The 17,479-nt window shown below is 41.9% G+C and overlaps 1 protein-coding gene across 2 annotated transcripts; it reads left to right on the top strand.

Moving 5' to 3' along the window:
• On the top strand, positions 1 to 15,825 carry smurf1 (SMAD specific E3 ubiquitin protein ligase 1). 2 transcript variants are annotated; one of them, XM_082530245.1, is made up of 18 exons: positions 1 to 304; positions 6,775 to 6,813; positions 7,329 to 7,437; positions 9,077 to 9,210; positions 9,323 to 9,388; positions 9,523 to 9,598; positions 9,833 to 10,044; positions 10,137 to 10,221; positions 11,415 to 11,561; positions 11,754 to 11,988; positions 12,112 to 12,215; positions 12,534 to 12,648; positions 12,730 to 12,908; positions 13,032 to 13,169; positions 13,284 to 13,404; positions 13,580 to 13,781; positions 14,074 to 14,149; positions 14,236 to 15,825. In XM_082530245.1, the coding sequence occupies exons 1-18, from the start codon at positions 250 to 252 to the stop codon at positions 14,333 to 14,335; spliced, it is 2,193 nt and encodes a 730-aa protein (XP_082386371.1). In that variant the 5' UTR covers positions 1 to 249; the 3' UTR covers positions 14,336 to 15,825. The 2 variants fall into 2 exon arrangements, with proteins under 2 accessions (XP_082386371.1, XP_082386370.1); XM_082530244.1 differs by having other exon boundaries at positions 14,065 to 14,149.
• Positions 15,826 to 17,479: the final 1,654 nt, after the last annotated feature.

Below are 17,479 nucleotides of genomic sequence, written 5' to 3'. Positions count from 1 at the left end.
ACGTACTGTACAGACACTGAGAACAATACGTCAGTACGTGCTTGAGCCTGCCCGAAAATGTTCTCCCGTGTTGTCGGATTTCGAAGGAGCGCAAGACTTTGCGGTGAAATAATACATTTTTATCCGTGAGGAAACCAAAAGCAAACCGCATGTGTGGAAACTGAAGTTATTCGCAGTTCCATTACTTGGTGAAACTGTGATTTTGGCTGGCTCGACAGGGAAGTTTGTGTGATCGTTTTTCCCGGAGTGATGTCGAATCCTGGGAGTCGGAGGAACGGGTCCAGCATCAAAATCCGACTGACAGGTAAAAGCGAGAGCGAAAGAAAGAGCTTACGGTGCACGTTTAAACCGGAACTCAGTGTTTGCTCGGTAACGTGTTGATTTTAGCAAACCCAACGAGACAACGCGAAGTGTCTTTGAGCCTCTCGAGTCTGCTGTTCGCCCAAACATCCGGTTTTTGTGTGGCAAACACCAGCCGAGTGCTAGCTTGTTAGCTTAGATGCTAAGTAAATTACCGAGAGGACAGCCGAGGAGCTGTTCACTGTCCTGTGCGTTTTGCAGCTGAGACAGGCGACTAGTCCGCTAGTCGTGGTGAATGCCGACGCTTGAAAGCCACGCTCAGAAACTTTATCAACCACTAACAGTGGCTTCTTAGCCTGCTAGCTAATAGTAACATTGTGGTTAATGTTGACCGCTAGCGCTTGCTAGCTACACCCTTTTTGGGGGGTGCTGACCACCAGCCGAAACCTCCGCTTCAGCCGAATGCGGCGAGCTCTGTAACGCTGGGGAGAGAGCAAATGTGGAGCGGCAGCCTGTATGAAAATTGATCTCCCGCTAGATTTGACATCCTAGTCCGGATTACCAATGAGTATCGATTGGCATTTCGCTGCTGTGTCAGCTGTAGCTGCACAAATGTCGGACTCGTTGAACTTGTCCCCACTGAAGGAAGTGCAGCATGTTTGTTCTTCAGGGGTCATTTATTCAACCGAATTGAGATCAAAAAAAATTATTTTTCAGTTTCCTGTAGGTCATATAGAAGTTTCCTCCTCCGCTCCACATACAGTCACAGCTGGAACAAAGGTTCCTACTGTTGATAATGTAACCCCACTGGGCATCCAAGGGCCTCTATTCAAATGGAAATGACCCATCTGAGCCGCTGAGCAGACGCCTTGTCCCCCTGAGTCAAAACTGAGCAATGACACACACTAAAATTTGCTTTCCGTCAGACTAAATATTTCTTTGTGTGGTTTTTATGGAACATTGCAGCAGTGTACTGCAAAGGTATGATTGTGATGGATGTCTTTTAAAGCAAATGCCTGTCAGCACTGATGTGGTGAAGTGCTGTCTGAAAATGCACCCCACATGCTGTTTACTTACTGACTCTTCTTCTCAGAGTGGATTTCAAGAAGGAAGGGCAGGAATCAGACCAACGGATCTAGCACACTTCGTCACTTATCCCACTGTTTATACATTTCAGGTTGAGGTTATCTGCGCTTGACGTTATCACTGAGTCTCACTTAGCCACGTAGATCTGCAAAAGAACAGTTCATCGCTCCTTTTGTTTGAAATAATAACAAAGGACTGATGTCACTCTTGACATTCAAGAGTGACATCTGTGATCAAAATAGATTATGTCATTGTATCAACTGTAAGCGGGTATTTTATATACTACTAAGATTGGTAGATTAACTGATAACAAATCATTTTAATCAGAATCAGTTAAAACACTGCAGTCATCTGGGATTATAATAGATCGTGTCCTCTTATGATAAAGTTTACTGTAAGCGACTCTGGTAAAATAAGCTCTACAAGAAGTATGTTATCGTAAAGTGTTTCATCAGGTGAGTTAAAATGAAAGCAAGCAGAGAAGGTATGTGTGTGTAAACTTGTATGCAACCAGAGGTTATTGCCCCTGACTGTGCCCCGCCTCCACAGGTATGAGTGGAATTCTAATTGGGTAAGGAATGTGCAATGAGCCAATGGGAGTGCAATGCTGCCAGGCTGGCCAGCTCTGTTCAGTCTGCCAGAAAGAGTTGGTTGTTTCCCCCCCTTAACATCAGTATATCTGGAAAGCGTGCACGTGTGTGTGTGCAGTAGGGACATAAGCATGTTTGACACTGGGTCAGATCTGAGAGACTTTGTTGTGTTTACAAGTGATTGTTGTGTCTTCCTGTGTTCGTTATCTTTTTCTTAAGCTTAAGTATTGCTTTGAATAACACGGAAGACCTAAGTAAGTGAAATACTTAATGAAAACAGGGGGAAAAAATGTAAACTATTTTGAAACTTGTGTAATGCGGTATAGACATTTGTTTAGGAAGCAAAAGGATACTGGTTGAATTCCAGCCAGAGACACACGAATCCCTGGGTTTGCATTAGGTTGGGCATCTGGCATAAAACTCTACCAAATCAACCTAGTGCATCCACCGCTTGTGAGAAGGGAACAGTCAGAAGTAGCTTCTGTATTGAAACCAATGTATAACCAAATTATTTATGTCATACACAGTGTTAAATATTTTGAAAAAAAAGCACCAAATGTTTGATCATACGCTAATTTTGTGAGTTTTGATACCAAAAACTTGCAACTGCAGTAATATTTTAAAAAATAAATAAATAAAATAACTAGCTGTAGTGTATCTCTGGTTTTTGAGCTTGTGAAACATAACATTTGAATGCAAAAATATGGTCAAGGCAAGATGCAGAACATAAGTAGGTCAAAAATGGTGGAGAAAAGGGTGTTTTTGTTTGTGTTTTATTGTGGAAAATGCCATGAAAGGAATTAAAGAATCAGTCATTTAGTAGGATAAAGTTAGTGGACGCAACACGTGCCGCTCAGGTTTTGGTGCCAGTCAGTCGGATTGAGTGCTTAACTTGCCTGAGCTGCAATACCGGGCAGCATCAGGACAAGAGGTTACTTGAGAGGGAAGGGGTGAAGGAGCTGAAAAGAGGAGGACAAAAGTGCGAGGGAATGAGGAACAATCAAAGAAAAGGAGAAAAAAAGCAGTGAAATAAAAATGAGTGTTTGTGTGATGGATACAACAGAGGAGAGAAGGGGGGAGTCCGATTCATGCTTACTTAGGAAGCAGCATAAGCATTTCTAATCCCTTCACTTACTAAGCTTGCAGTATGTGCAGAAACACATTTACAGAAAAGCATGCAAAACAGGATGTAGAAACATGGATGAAGAGGTTAAAGAGCCTCAGCATCCACTTATTCTTCATTACAGAACCATTGTCTGGGTGTTTGTGCAAGCCCTTCTGTTGTCCTGCGTCTGTGTACTGCAGGCTACTTGTTATTAAGCAGGTGTGATATTTGCTCACATGTCCACCAACCACTGCTTTGTTTTTGTTGCCGAAAGAAGAAGGTCATACAGGAAATGACATCATCATAAGCTCACGAGTTGTTCTGCTTGTAAGGCTGCGGGCGCTTGCTGAGACAAGAAAGTCTAGACCGCTCGAAGTTTGTCAGCATTCATCATGTTTTTTGACTCGAGCTGTGATCAAAGTGCAAAGAGATTGCACTACCTTGGCTTCGTTACCGGAGCACTCGGCCATTAATGGTGATTTAGGAAGCTTTAATTAGGCGCTGCAGTTGTGCATTTCTGGTCATTATCCAAAGAATATCTGGTGTCAAAGAGGTGTAGAGCAAGTTTGCTAACGTCTGTAGGAGATGGTTGATGTGATTTTTAAATTCCTTATGTAGCTGACTGACTGGTGCAAAAGAGGCTCACTTTTTCTTCACCTCTCTCAAACTGTTTCTGCTTGTCCCATCAAGATTGGATGAATAGAACCCCCGCCATCACTACCCTACTGACTGTCTAGCTTTTTCATACTTTTTTTTTTAAACAGAAAGGCAGTAAATGCAAATAAAAAGAAAGGGAAATGACAGTGGGGAAAGAAACTGAGAACCAGCTGAGCTGTTAGGCTGTAAGCTCTGTGTGTTTTTTACCAGCCATGACCTTCGCAGAATGAGGAATTTCCTGAGATGCTGAGAAAGGTCCTGTCACACATTCAGGGCCACAGAAGAGCAAGTCAGAAAACACATTGTGGGAAGAATTGGTGAATAGCACAGCAGGGACAGCGACAGAGGCTTCCTTTACTTCCAGTCTGAAATAGGTGGCAGACTTTAGAAACTCGATTCCCTCCCTTTCCTCACACACTGCGTTTCTTTCATTACGTCTGTAGAAAAGATGAAGTCTCAGTGTGGAATGTGTGAGTCAGGAGGAAAGGATTGGAAGAGGTTGACAGGGAACAGGGAAGGATATCCTGAAGCCATTCTCCATTGGTTAATCACAGGAAATGGACTAGGCAACACCAGACACGTACGTGCCACTCTGGTCACCACATCCTAAACCACTGACTGCCTGACTAACTTCCTAGATAGCCGTCTGGGCCAAACCGAATCAAAAGGCAGTTTAGGTGTGTGGCAGATCAGTTAAGATCTAAGGTTGTTTTCCCCTGACGGTACCAGCAGTACTTAACTCTGAAATGTTCCCAGTGTCTCACCAGCATTGTTCAGTTAGTGTAGATTGGATGGAGGACTTTTGAGATTATCTTTATTAATATGCAGAATACTTTTCTTTAAATCAGCTTCTAAAGAATTAATTACACTGATCTAGTCCAGTGCCTGGGGTAATAAATGAAAATATTGCTTTATCAGGTCAGCAGCGTGAAGCTCAAAGATTAAATCTATTAATGGACACAAAACAAGAAAAGCACCAAATCTACATGTTGAGGAACGCAAATATTTGGTCATTTGGGTAAAAAAAGAAGGGCAAATAATTAAGGGATCATCAAAGTAGACTAAGTGCAGAGTCAGCTTATTTCAACTTGCCATGAAAGGTAATTTAAAGTTGCGGTAGATGTGTAATGAAGGCCACAAAACCCCTCAGATGTGTGGGATGACTCTCCTACCCACTTCATGCACCCATTGCTCCCCTGCCAAGCTCCATGCAGGTGATTGATTGGGTTACACATTCTAACTCAGATCTGATTTTGACCCCCCCACCCCACCCCAATTCATTTTAATATGAAAATGAACAACAGAGAGATGAAGCCACATTATTTTTCTAAGGTTCTGTCAGGCTGTCTTGTTTTTGGCCACAGAGCCGTTTATCTTAATTACGTGTCATGTCAAACAGTTTGAGCTGAAACTAGCACAAGAACTCATAAATACTTTCTGGCGACCTTTATGTTGGTCCATAGTGGTGTGTATTTTTAATATTTAAAGAATAATCAAAAAATAAATAAATTGCTGACATTGCAGTCCAGCTCAAGAAATGTGCTGTTCATGTTAGATTTTGCATTTACTTCCTTAAAATATCAGTGTGACTGTGAATCACTAGACTCACACTGACATTCTGCAGTAACACAGGAGTAAATGTGCAACACGACACCAACGGAAATCATACTTTATCCACACATAACCTATATGTTGTCAATAACCCAGTACAGTGGCTTAACTGTGGTTTTTTTCTGCATTGACAGCAGAGGCTAGAGGCATTGGGACAGCTGTGTTTGCCTGCACGTAGTCACTTTCACTCAAGCTGTTAGTTGTTAGTTGTAGCTGTTAGTTAGTGCAGCTTTAGTGATTTCCACTCTTCAGTGCCTTCCAAAGCAAACGATTACTAATTATGGCAGAAAGTGCTGTTTGTGCATTTGTGCTGTTGCCCACGTAGTCATGACATGGAGTGTGTGGATTCTTCTTTTCCTAAAAGCTAAAGTTAAAAATGACTAAAACTAAGTTTAGGTCTGCCGTCGTCTGTGACGGGAAGAGAAGCCAGAAATACTACAGTGTCTTCTGGACGCTGATGGTGACTAAATGAAGCTAGCCCAATACATTCTTCTTTTTTTAACCTTTAGAAATGTTAGCGCACCGGAAGAAGATGATAATCTAATCTTAAGCATACTGACTGTTATGACACGCTGAAATAAGAGATGAAACATCAGGACAGTTAACTAAAAAAAGCGGAACTTTGAAGGTCCTTTTTAATGCACAGTGATCAGCTGATCTTTACAGATAAGTGTGTCAAACAGCAAACACAAAGCTCACATGCAGTCAGAACAAAAACCTTACTGTTTCTTTACAAAGCAGAGCTCACAGGTATACACCCTACACTTTACTTACCAGCCCAAATAAAAACACTGCATATAAATTTGACAAAGGCCCAGTGGACTTGAAGTGCAAACATTATCCGTGTTGATTACAGCTTACCTTTTGAATTGCATTGCATCAGCTGTGAAAACCAACATGCAGCTTGTTTTTGTTCTGCCCTGAAACAAACACTTGAGTGTATTTCTAAAAAAAAAAAGAAAGAAGAAGAAAGAAATAGCTGTAAAGTTGTTGCTCTCTTGTGTTTTCAGTGTTAGAGGAGAGCTAGCCTAGGGTGTCATATGCCAGCTGTCTGGGGAAACAAATAACCAGACTTTGTGTACACCCACGTACATGATAAACAACAGTTTGCACACACTTACAAATTCTCAGAGTCTTGGTCAGATTGAGCTCTGCTCTCTGACTCTACAAAGATGGTGTGGGTATAGAAAGTGGTCTCCTGCTTTATCCGTGGGTGGTCTTTCAGCGTGTGTCTGTCTTTGTGCCTTTTGCCTGACACTAGCCTGTACTTCTCTGTCCGTGTCATATCCACTTTCATGACCGTCCTCTGGCATTCATACATTTATCCTGACCCACATTCTTTCCCCTCAGATGCGTCCTCTGTGTCAGCCTACGTGCTGTGATATTACATATATTTGTGTAATTTTTTTCTCCTTTCTCTTGCAGTATTATGTGCCAAGAACCTCGCAAAGAAAGACTTCTTTCGTAAGTACTCTGATTGTGATCTTTTTCACATGCATATTTCTGGCATTATAAAGAGCCCGTGTGACATAGGAGCGACTGTGAAAACAGAGTGCCATTGATGTTGCTCATTTGCTGTTCTGAGGGATAACTGTTGACCTGTGGTAGCGCTGGAATACAACAATGACCCTGACTGTCACCCCACAATCAGGGGTTTGTTTAAGGCTGCAAAGCTTCTCCGAGTGTGCCCAGTTTTGTTCTTGGTCAGAATTTGTTAAAGGCTGCCTGGATTAGAGTCTTCATTTCCTGTCAGATTAGATGGTGAATCTCAAGTACTGTTAATAAGAATGGCAAACAAACTGAATTTCCTGTTTGTTTTTAAACTGCAGGCCAGTATGAGTCTAGATACAAATACAACAACTCCATTTATGTTAAATGTTTTAACATGGAGATCATGTTTATGAGAAGCACCTAAGCCACTTTGGATTTTGAGAGACTTTATGGGCAACAGATTTTTAATTACAAGTTTTTGTGTGCAGGTCTGCCAGATCCTTTTGCCAAAGTCGTGGTGGACGGATCAGGTCAATGCCACTCTACAGATACAGTAAAGAGCACACTGGACCCCAAATGGAATCAGCACTATGACCTGTGAGTCTCGTCCACAGCTCTAAAAACAAATCTACTATACGTTTGCAGTAAAGTAATTTCTGCTTAGGTATAGATATTTAAATTGAATTATAATTAGTTTAACATAGCCATCCATCCATTTTCTACCACTTGTCTGTGTTCAGGTCACGGAGGCAGCAGTCCTCTGTCGTGCGTTTTAAACAGAATAAAATAAAACAACAGTTTTTGACTTCTTGTCTTATATCAGCACAGATGTGCTGGTGTTGTCTGAGTGGCGACACCTATCATTCATGAAAAGACATTAGCGGCTGCTTGTGCCTTATCACAGGGCATGAGTAGAAGTGACTTTTAAAGACATTACCGGCAGCACACAAAGCAATAAACGCACCAGGTATACTGGGGACTCAAACAGAGAGACCCAGGCTCCCCTTGCCCCAGCCACCTCTTCCCAGTCACCACCAGGCGACACTGAGTTATTCCCAAGCCAGCAGGTTGGACCCAGCAGGTTCTGGGTCTAACCTGAGGCCTGGTGTCCAGGAGGCATCCTTTTCAGATGCCCGAACCATTTCTTTCGATGTGGAGTAGCAGTGGCGCTATTCTGAATCCCTCTCAAACGACTCAACTCCTCACCCTGTCTCTAAAGCCTGCATTATGCTCTGTTGGGGACACGGACTGCTGGAGACCCTACAGCCAAATATTCATTCCTGTTATACTTCTTTGAAGTACGCTGCCTTGATGGGATGGGTCATTGGTGGATTGTAATGTAAATTCTCTGCAGGTGAATCTGTGCGGTTACAAAAAACAGGCAGGTACGTGGATGCCTGAGCTGATCCTCACACTGACTGTCTGATGATGAGTTTGACGTCACTGGGACCCAAACAGATCCTAGCAAACTCACAGACACAGAAAGTATGAAATCTGTTTAAGTGAGAGGCTAGCCACCCTTCGAAGGAAACTAATTTCTGCTACTGGTGTCCGCCACCTCATTCCTTCGGTCACTACCAAGAGCTCATGACCATAGGTGAAGGTAGGAGCATAGGTCAACCAGTTAATCAACAGGTTCAGTTTTAAGCTCAGCTCTCTTCATCACCACAGATCAGTACAGCATCTGCCCCCAATCCCCGCGTCAGTCTCACAGCTCTGGCTCTCTTCCACAGCATATCCTTTATCCCGTCTTCCTTCTCTCACCTCAACCGGTCGCAGCAGATGGCCGTCCCTCCCTGAGCCTGGTTCTGCTGCAGGTCTCTTCCTGTTAAAACGGAGTTTTTGCTTCCCACTGTTGCCAAAGTGCTTGCTCATAGGGGGTCATGTGATTGTTGGGTTTTTCTCTGTATGTAATATCATAGGGTCTACCTTGCAATTTAAAGCACCTTGAGGCAACTGTTCTAGTGATTTGGAGCTGTATAAATAAAATTGAATTGAACTTGTGAAGACCTGAAGACACTTAAACTCCTCCACTTTTGGCAGCAACTCATCTATTCTTTGTCATTTTAATTGATTTTCAGTTATATGTAAATGTAACAACTCATTAAAGATGCAGAAGATCTACAGATGTTGATTGTTTCATTCATTCAGATCTTTGACCTTTAAAATGGCTCGCCTTTATAAAAAGCTGGATTAAAGAGACCTGTTGCACTTGTCACTTGTTTTGTTTTTTTAGCTACATTGGTAAAACAGACTCCATCACCATCAGTATATGGAACCACAAGAAGATCCATAAACGACAGGGGGCAGGTTTTCTGGGCTGCATACGACTGCTTTCTAATGCCATCAGCAGGCTAAAAGACACAGGATGTAAGGCCGTCGTCTTTATCTACTGCTCTGATTTTAAATACACACATTTTCACACCATTTATTTAGTGCTGCTCTGTCAAGAAAATAAAAATGTATTTGCTTCCTGTTTCAGACCAGCGTCTAGATCTATGTAAGCTGAACCCCTCTGACAGTGATGCAGTGCGGGGGCAGATTGTAGGTAAGGCTGGACAGCGATGGAGCGTATGTACAGATTAGTCATATTGTTGCTTTTCTTTCACTGTGTGCATTTTCTGCACTCCCCCCTCTAACACGGCGTCAACTCTCTGACCTGTCCGTCCTCCTTGTTTACAGTGAGCCTGCAAACACGAGACCGCATTGGCAGCGGAGGCCCTGTTGTGGACTGTAGAGGACTGTTAGAAAATGATGGGTGAGTGTCACCAGATGTTAACCCTGCTAATATCACACCCTAACTTTTAAATACAAGACTGTTTGGATCTCATGTGATGTTACACAACAACCTGTTTTAGGTCAGAGGATTATTTTAGTTCTATTTGTTAAGTATTTGTCCCTCCTGCTGTCTTTGTTGCGCTGAGTTTGAAATAAAAAGCAGTTGACCCGTCATGTGATTCCAGTGTGTTTTTCTTTGTGCGTTTGTGTGTAGGCCTGTGTTTGAGGGGTGTTTCAGTGAAGAACCGCTGCCCTACTCCGACTCCACCGGTGCCGCGGGAGGCGGGAACTGTCGGCTCGACTCTCCCAGTCAGGAGAGCCGTCTTCAGACCCAGCGAATCAGAGGGCAGGACTCCAGAGGTCATGGCCACACCCCTCAGAACAGACCGCATGGACACCAACCGCCTGACCTGCCAGAGGGATACGGTCAGTGATGAACTCCTGTTGTGGCTATAGATATTTGTTTAACCTAAACCTCACATAGTCCATTTAATGGCTTTCTTTTCTTGTTAAAACAGAGCAGCGAACAACAGTGCAGGGCCAGGTGTACTTCCTCCACACACAGACAGGCGTCAGCACCTGGCATGACCCCCGGATACCACGGTATGACTATGCTGCACTTCATTTAGTCCAAGCATAACTGGAAAAGAGGTGAAAGCCTACAAAGAGACTTAGCCACTGCATCTGCAGACTTAACACACCCTTAAAGTACTCTACTCTCAGGGTTATACTCAGGATTGTATAAAATTTTTCTAAAGGCTTTACAAGAAAAGTCTGTTTCTGTAAGTGAGTGCATTCACATGTAGGTTTACATGTAATTTAAACTTTTCTTTGCATGTTGAGAGGGAGTTCTTCCTTCCTACTTTTGCTGAGTGCATGCTCATAGAGGACCATCGGATAGTTGGGATTATAACTCTAATATTGTACCTATTCTAAACTAGAGTGATATGGTTGACTTGTCAATACACTAAAATTAATGTTTTAAGCATTTGACTTATACACTCAGGCTAACATTTTAGGCCTTATCTACATCTTATATCATACTTTATCTACAAGTTATACTTTGTGTAGATACATCTTGTTTTATGATCTCATGATTTGTGCTAATGGGTGACTGTGACAGTTTTACACCACTTACAATTCTTAATTAGTAAGATTTATGGATGGTTTTGACAGTACGAACTGCCCCCGGTCATAAAAATGTCAGCAATATTAATTACTGCTAACTATAAATCTGTCATAACAGCCCATTACTTCTGACCCTATATGCTGACCTTAATCATAAACATGTCCAAATGACTGTGTTTTAAAGTTTATGATTCAAGGGTTACGTAAAGAGGGCCAAAAAAATGATGAAATTCAAGTGTTTTGTTTCACACTGAGGAAAATTTCAAAATCTGTTATGGTGAGGTACTGATCACAGTAAACATGTACAAGCATTTCTTCAACAAATGTTTTGGTTTTAATAAGGTTCTCAAAGTTTGTAGCCCAAAGAGGTTTAACAGTTTCTTCAAATTTGTGACCCGACACTAAATACACAGTTCGACCCTGTAATGAGCAGCGATATCTAAAAGAAGTGCATAAACACTTTGCTCCATGTGTCTGTAGAGCATGCCCGCTGTCTTTTTTATGCTCTTATTCAGCAGCAGATAAATAAAATAACTCTTAGTAGCTTTTCATGGGCCTTTGGGGTCCAAGTTTAGTTCAGTATGAGGATTATACTACTTAGTATGCATGTTCAGAACAGGTGGAAATGTGGTGCTCTGTCTCACTGTGTTTATCTGTTACTGGTGCAGGGATTTGGCCAGCGTGAGCTGTGAGGAACTCGGGCCTTTACCTGTAGGCTGGGAGGTCCGAAGCACCGTGTCTGGCCGGATCTACTTTGTGGACCACAACAACCGAACCACACAGTTCACAGACCCGCGCCTACACAACATTATCAGGTAAAGCATGGACCAATCTAATCTGCCACCGACCTACTAACGCTGCTGACTGGTGTGATATACAGAAACATGAGCTTATGGTAGATTTCACTGCTTATGCTGAATGGGGCTGTGTGTAATCCTGTGCGTATCGTTCTTCCACAACCTTATATTTCCCTTCTGTTCTCCTCCTCTACTTCTTCCCACCTCCAGTCAGCAATCACAAGTGAAGGAATCTTCCCAGGCCCCCCAGATGGATGTGGGGGGTGAGGAGGGGGGCGGTGGAGGAGTAAGTGGCGGCGGCGGAGGAGGAGGGGATGGAGATGTGGCAGCGCGATACGAAAGAGATTTGGTGCACAAATTAAAGCTGCTCCGCCACGAGCTGTCGCTGCAGCAGCCTCAAGCGGGACACTGTCGTATAGAGGTGTCCCGAGAGGAGATCTTTGAGGTGAGTGCAGGTGGAAGCGGAGGAAACACAGAAGCACTGGCTGTGAATATTAAATAACCGATTAACAAAAGAAAACTGATCTAAACCTGATAGCCTGTAATTAAAGCTGTGTGCGTTATACAGGAGTCATACCGGCAGATAATGAAGATGAGGCCCAAAGACTTGAAGAAACGGCTAATGGTGAAGTTCAGGGGAGAGGAAGGACTCGATTATGGTGGAGTGGCCAGGTAATTTGCTGCACGGTGCTTTTATCATCCTATCGTCCAAGTACCAGTGCTAAGTACACGGTGACAGCTCTTTTAATGCCTGCGCTTAAATGTTAAATGTTACTGCAGTGTTTCCCACCGAGAATTTACAGGTAGTAAGGGGTAGTCTGTGAACTTAATTACTATATAATTTATAAATTTACCCCATGTTTTGAAAAAGTGCTACATCAACTGCTTGTACAAAAGACTGGATACAAAGACAGGATCTTGTATTTGATTGTTTTCACTAAAGTCTTGGTGCTACTTCATCTTTGTGATCATTGTGGTGTCTGTCTGCAGGGAGTGGTTGTACCTGCTGTGTCACGAGATGTTAAACCCCTATTACGGCCTGTTCCAGTACTCCACAGACAATATCTACACACTACAGATCAACCCAGACTCCTCCATCAATCCTGTGAGTACACACAAGTAAACCCACATAACGAACAATGCTAATAAGTCCCGACTCTGTGTCTCACACTGTCTTTCTTTTAAGGACCACCTGTCATATTTCCACTTTGTGGGTCGTGTGATGGGCCTGGCAGTTTTTCACGGTCACTACATCAACGGGAGCTTCACGTTGCCCTTTTACAAACAGCTGCTGGGCAAACCCATCCAACTCAACGACCTGGAGACCACCGACCCCGAGTTGCACAAGAGCCTCGTCTGGATATTGTGAGCAAAAGCACCAATAAATGAATCCTCTCAGCCTGGCGCAGGCAGACTGCTTAGTTTGTGTCCTGCGTGCTTGTCTACATAGTTTCCGTTTCAGCTTTTACTTTGATGTGTTGTGTGCAGGGAGAATGACATCACTTCAGTACTTGATCACACGTTCTGTGTAGAGCACAATGCCTTTGGGAAGTTCTCACAACATGAACTCAAGCCTAATGGTCGTAATGTCCCCGTCACTGAGGAGAACAAGAAAGAATATGTAAGGTAAATAACTCCACAGTAGTACTCTAAACTCTGTGTCGGATACAGAGTGTAAACATTACTTGCAAACGTCTGCCAGACGTTTACTTATTTTTTATTTTATTTTATTCATTTCAGACTTTATGTGAACTGGAGGTTTATGCGTGGAATTGAAGCCCAGTTTCTGGCTCTGCAGAAGGGGTTCAGTGAGCTCATCCCACAGCACCTCCTCAAACCCTTCGACCATAAAGAACTTGAGGTACGCGTTTGATACGTCAACAATATATTAGTACTTATTAAATATTTATATGACTTTTACCATATCTGCATGTTGGATTGGTAGTTTTGATTAAATTTCTTCTTCTAATCTGTTATCTAATTCATTATATCCATCTCAAACCCCTATCCACCACCCCGTCTCTAAATCTCTTCAGTTGATCATTGGTGGACTAGGAAAAATAGACCTTGCAGACTGGAAGACTAACACCCGTCTGAAACACTGCACAAGTGAAAGCAATGTGGTGCGGTGGTTCTGGCAAGCAGTGGAGGCTTTCAGTGAGGAGAGGAGAGGACGCCTCCTGCAGTTTGTCACAGGCTCCACCAGGGTCCCCCTACAGGGATTCAAAGCGCTGCAGGGTGGGTCATGCACTGGTACAAACACAACATACACCTTTTGGTTACACTTTGCTTCTGCTATTCCTTTGATGGTAACATTTAGTTCACTTTTTCAACACATAACTCATATACAAGGCCTTTAAATGCAAACTTTTTAACCCAAATTAGAACGATATTAGCTTCATGTGAGAATGGTTAGATGCACGTTTCAATCTGAAACCCATTAAAGAGTGTTGAGAGCTTTTTCTATTTAAAGTCTTTTCTGTGTACCAGAGCAGTGATAACTAGAATGTATGTGTGTAAGGCTCTACAGGTTCTGCAGGACCAAGACTCTTCACCATCCATTTGATAGATGCTAACACAGAAAACTTGCCCAAGGCTCACACGTGGTAAGAACCGATTTCTCTTAATGTGTCTATATTTGTGTCAATTATTTTTTTTGTTAGTGAAGTAATTCACTCTTTTCTGCCTCCAGTTTCAACAGGATAGACATCCCTCCCTATGAGTCTTACGAGAAGCTTTACGAGAAACTGCTGACTGCTGTGGAGGAGACCTGCGGCTTTGCTGTGGAGTGATGAATCTGCGCACACTTGGCCCTTGCACGTGCACACAGACTATGTGACATTTTACATATATGCACACACACACAAACCGAATATCAAGTATACACAAAGTATACAGAGCAGCCAAGCATCACAAGAACACACTCACTCTCCGGCGACACCTTCACCTCCCGAACCTGTTGGAGGTTAAAGGAGGAAGCACAGCGGGAGGAGAACATTTAAAAAAAAAAAAAAAAAAAAGGACTAAAAATTTTTTCAAATGTTTTGAAGAAGCATTTTTATCCTTCTGTTTTAACAAGCTATGATGTCATCCTTCAGAATGTTTAACCACCGCAGCGAAGTCTCGGGACGGATTCAGCCAATCGGATACGAAGCCGGGAACATAGAAATCAGATTTGTGAAGAAGACGACAAAACAAAAAAAAGAAAAAAAGACAGAGCCTGTTTGTCTTTCTGCCTGACGAGTCGATTGATTGACTAGTATTCATGCTTCGTGTTTAACCACTGTCGTGTCTCAGAATGAGCGCATGTATGTACACGTGTTTGTCTGGGTGTGTGTGCATGTGAGAGAGTGCAGATCTACGTGTCTGCGTGTTTTTGCGTTTGTGTCAGGCATGACACTCGGTTACGCTGTAAAAATGATCAAATGAGCCTGCTCCTCTTTTTCTCTTTTTTTTTTTTAATCTTAATTCCTTTGTTTGTATCTGCGACCACTCTGATCCACTCTATTTTATTATTTATTACTAAGTGATTACTGACCAAGCTGCTATATGCTCTGCGTGGAGCCCACACTAATGTCCTCATCACCCCCTCCCCCATAGTTGAAGGGTCAATTCACATGCAAGTAACCCACAAAGTGGGTTCTATTGAATTTTGTTACATTTTTTTAACATTCGTATTACTGCAGAGAAATACTCCTTGTCATTGTATGAAACCTGCTAGTGTTTTTGGTGTTTTAAATGCCCTGTTACATCTGTTAAAAATGAAATCAAAGTGGCTTTCCCAAGCCTTAATTTAAAAAAATTCTAACTCTACTGATGTTATGGAGAGGTCATCTGGATTTGTTTTTTGTTTTTTTTAAACCGAGGATTGAAAGAACGTGTTTCTGGAATTCTGTATAGTTACATCTCCTAAGCCTTTTATACAAGTTTTAGCCCTCATTTTACCTGCTTTTTTTTTGTGGCCCTGATCCCCGCCCCTTTTTCTCTCCATAGCCTGAATGTTGGCAAGAAGTCATCGTCAAGACCATGAATGAGTTTCTTAGCAGTCATTAATGCTCCAAATTGAACGAAATCAGAAGCTTAGAAGTTGAGCAAGCAACATAGAAAGTTCTGTTTTAAATTGAAGACTGTTAATAAGCAGGACCATTTCAGTCTGTATTATCAAGGGTATGAGTTCACTGTGTAATGGATGCAGAAGTATTGTAACTTACTATGTACTAAACATTTATGAAAATTGCGTTGTAAATAAGATTATATTAAAAGAAATTACATTGAAAATACATTGCTTGTGTCTTGTGTCTCTATGTCGACTCTTATGGGTCTAATTAAACCAAACACATTTATTATATGTATTCTTAAGCAGGTTTCCATCACTTCAAACATTAACATTAATGAGAGCATGTAAGCAAAAGAGACCTGCTTTGCTCTTGGACTTTGCATGAATCACACAAATCAATTCAAAATGATTAATATTTGCAGTAAAGTTTAAGTATTTGGACATTTTTGCCTCTGTACACTACCACAGTGGATTTTAAAAGAACTGTGATTGAAGTGCACACTTTCAGTTTGAATTCAATGGGTTTAACAACTGTTTAGGAATTCGGGCCATTTTTATGCACAGTGCCCCCATTTACAGAGGCTCTGAAGTAATTGGGCAATTGACTGACAAACAGTTTCACAGTCTGGTGAGGCCTGTTCCCATGGTATTCCATAACAGCCGAAGCACAGAAAGTATCAGGAGTTGATTCCAAGTGTTGGATTTTGTAGCTGTTTACTGGATTTTTCAAAATGAGAGCCAAACAAATGTTGATGCAAATTAAGGAGACCTTCATTAGACTGCAAAAATAAAACCGCAGAGAGAGAGCGCAAATCAACAATCTGGTTCATTTGTAAAAGACAGAATGTCCTGACCTGCTCAACAACTCAGTAGGTAACTCCCAAGGTTAAGAAAAGCAGATTACCTCTTCCAGGGTGCTCTCGACATGTAACAAACCTGAGACACCCTGGAAGAGGTAGGCATATCATTATCAAAGTCTACAATCAAGAAACACCTTCATGAATGAAATTTCAAAACAAGGTGCAAACTGTTATTCATGAATAAGGCCAGATTAGACTTTGCAAGAAAACATCTAAAAGAGCCTTTGCATCTCTGTAAAATAACAAAATAAGTTCTATGGACAGATGAAACTCAGATGAACTTTTACCAGAATGATGAGAAAAGTCTGGAGATGAAAAGAAACGGCTCATGATCTGAAACATACCACATCATCTGTCAAACATGGTGGAGGTATGGCTGCCATACAGTGTTTATTGATGATGTGACTGCTGATAGAAGCAGCAGGATGAATTGTGAAGTGTATAGGGCTGTACTGTCTGCTCAGATTCAGCTAAATCCTGCAAGACAGAGCTTCACGTTGCAAATGGATAATGACCCAAAGCAAACTGTAAAAAATAACCCAAGAGGCAAAGAAATTGGAGATTCTTCAGTGGCTGAGTCAGTCATCTGAAACAGAGTATTTAGTGCAGTCTGTGGGATAACTTGGACAGACACTGAACTGTTTATTTATGATTATTTAATTCATCATTGCAATAGAATCCTATAAATGTTAGGAAAACGTGAAAAGCATAGCTGGTTTCCTGTAAATAGGTTATAGCGTTACAGAGCATTTAAAAATACAGATTTGATAGTTACATATGATTTTCATATTCAAAGTCATTTTAAGTATATTATTTTGATCTGTTGTTTGAGTATGGTTTTCTTTAATCCTAACTAAAAGGGAGAGAGAGCTAATAGTTCAAAGTTTTTCTGCTTCTTGTTTAAGGAGCCCTACATATAAATACAATACCTCACGCAGTAGATAACCTGTATTTCGCGACAGAATGGGTACGTTTGTATCTTGGACTTAACGCTTGGTGAAGAATCAGGCAAGTGTGGG

Source organism: Aulonocara stuartgranti (genome assembly GCF_965226115.1).
Source record: "Aulonocara stuartgranti genome assembly, chromosome: 4".
Lineage (NCBI taxonomy): Eukaryota > Metazoa > Chordata > Actinopteri > Cichliformes > Cichlidae > Aulonocara > Aulonocara stuartgranti.
The sequence above is the reverse complement of the archived record's forward strand: the minus strand, read 5'-3'. Positions and strand labels throughout refer to the sequence as shown.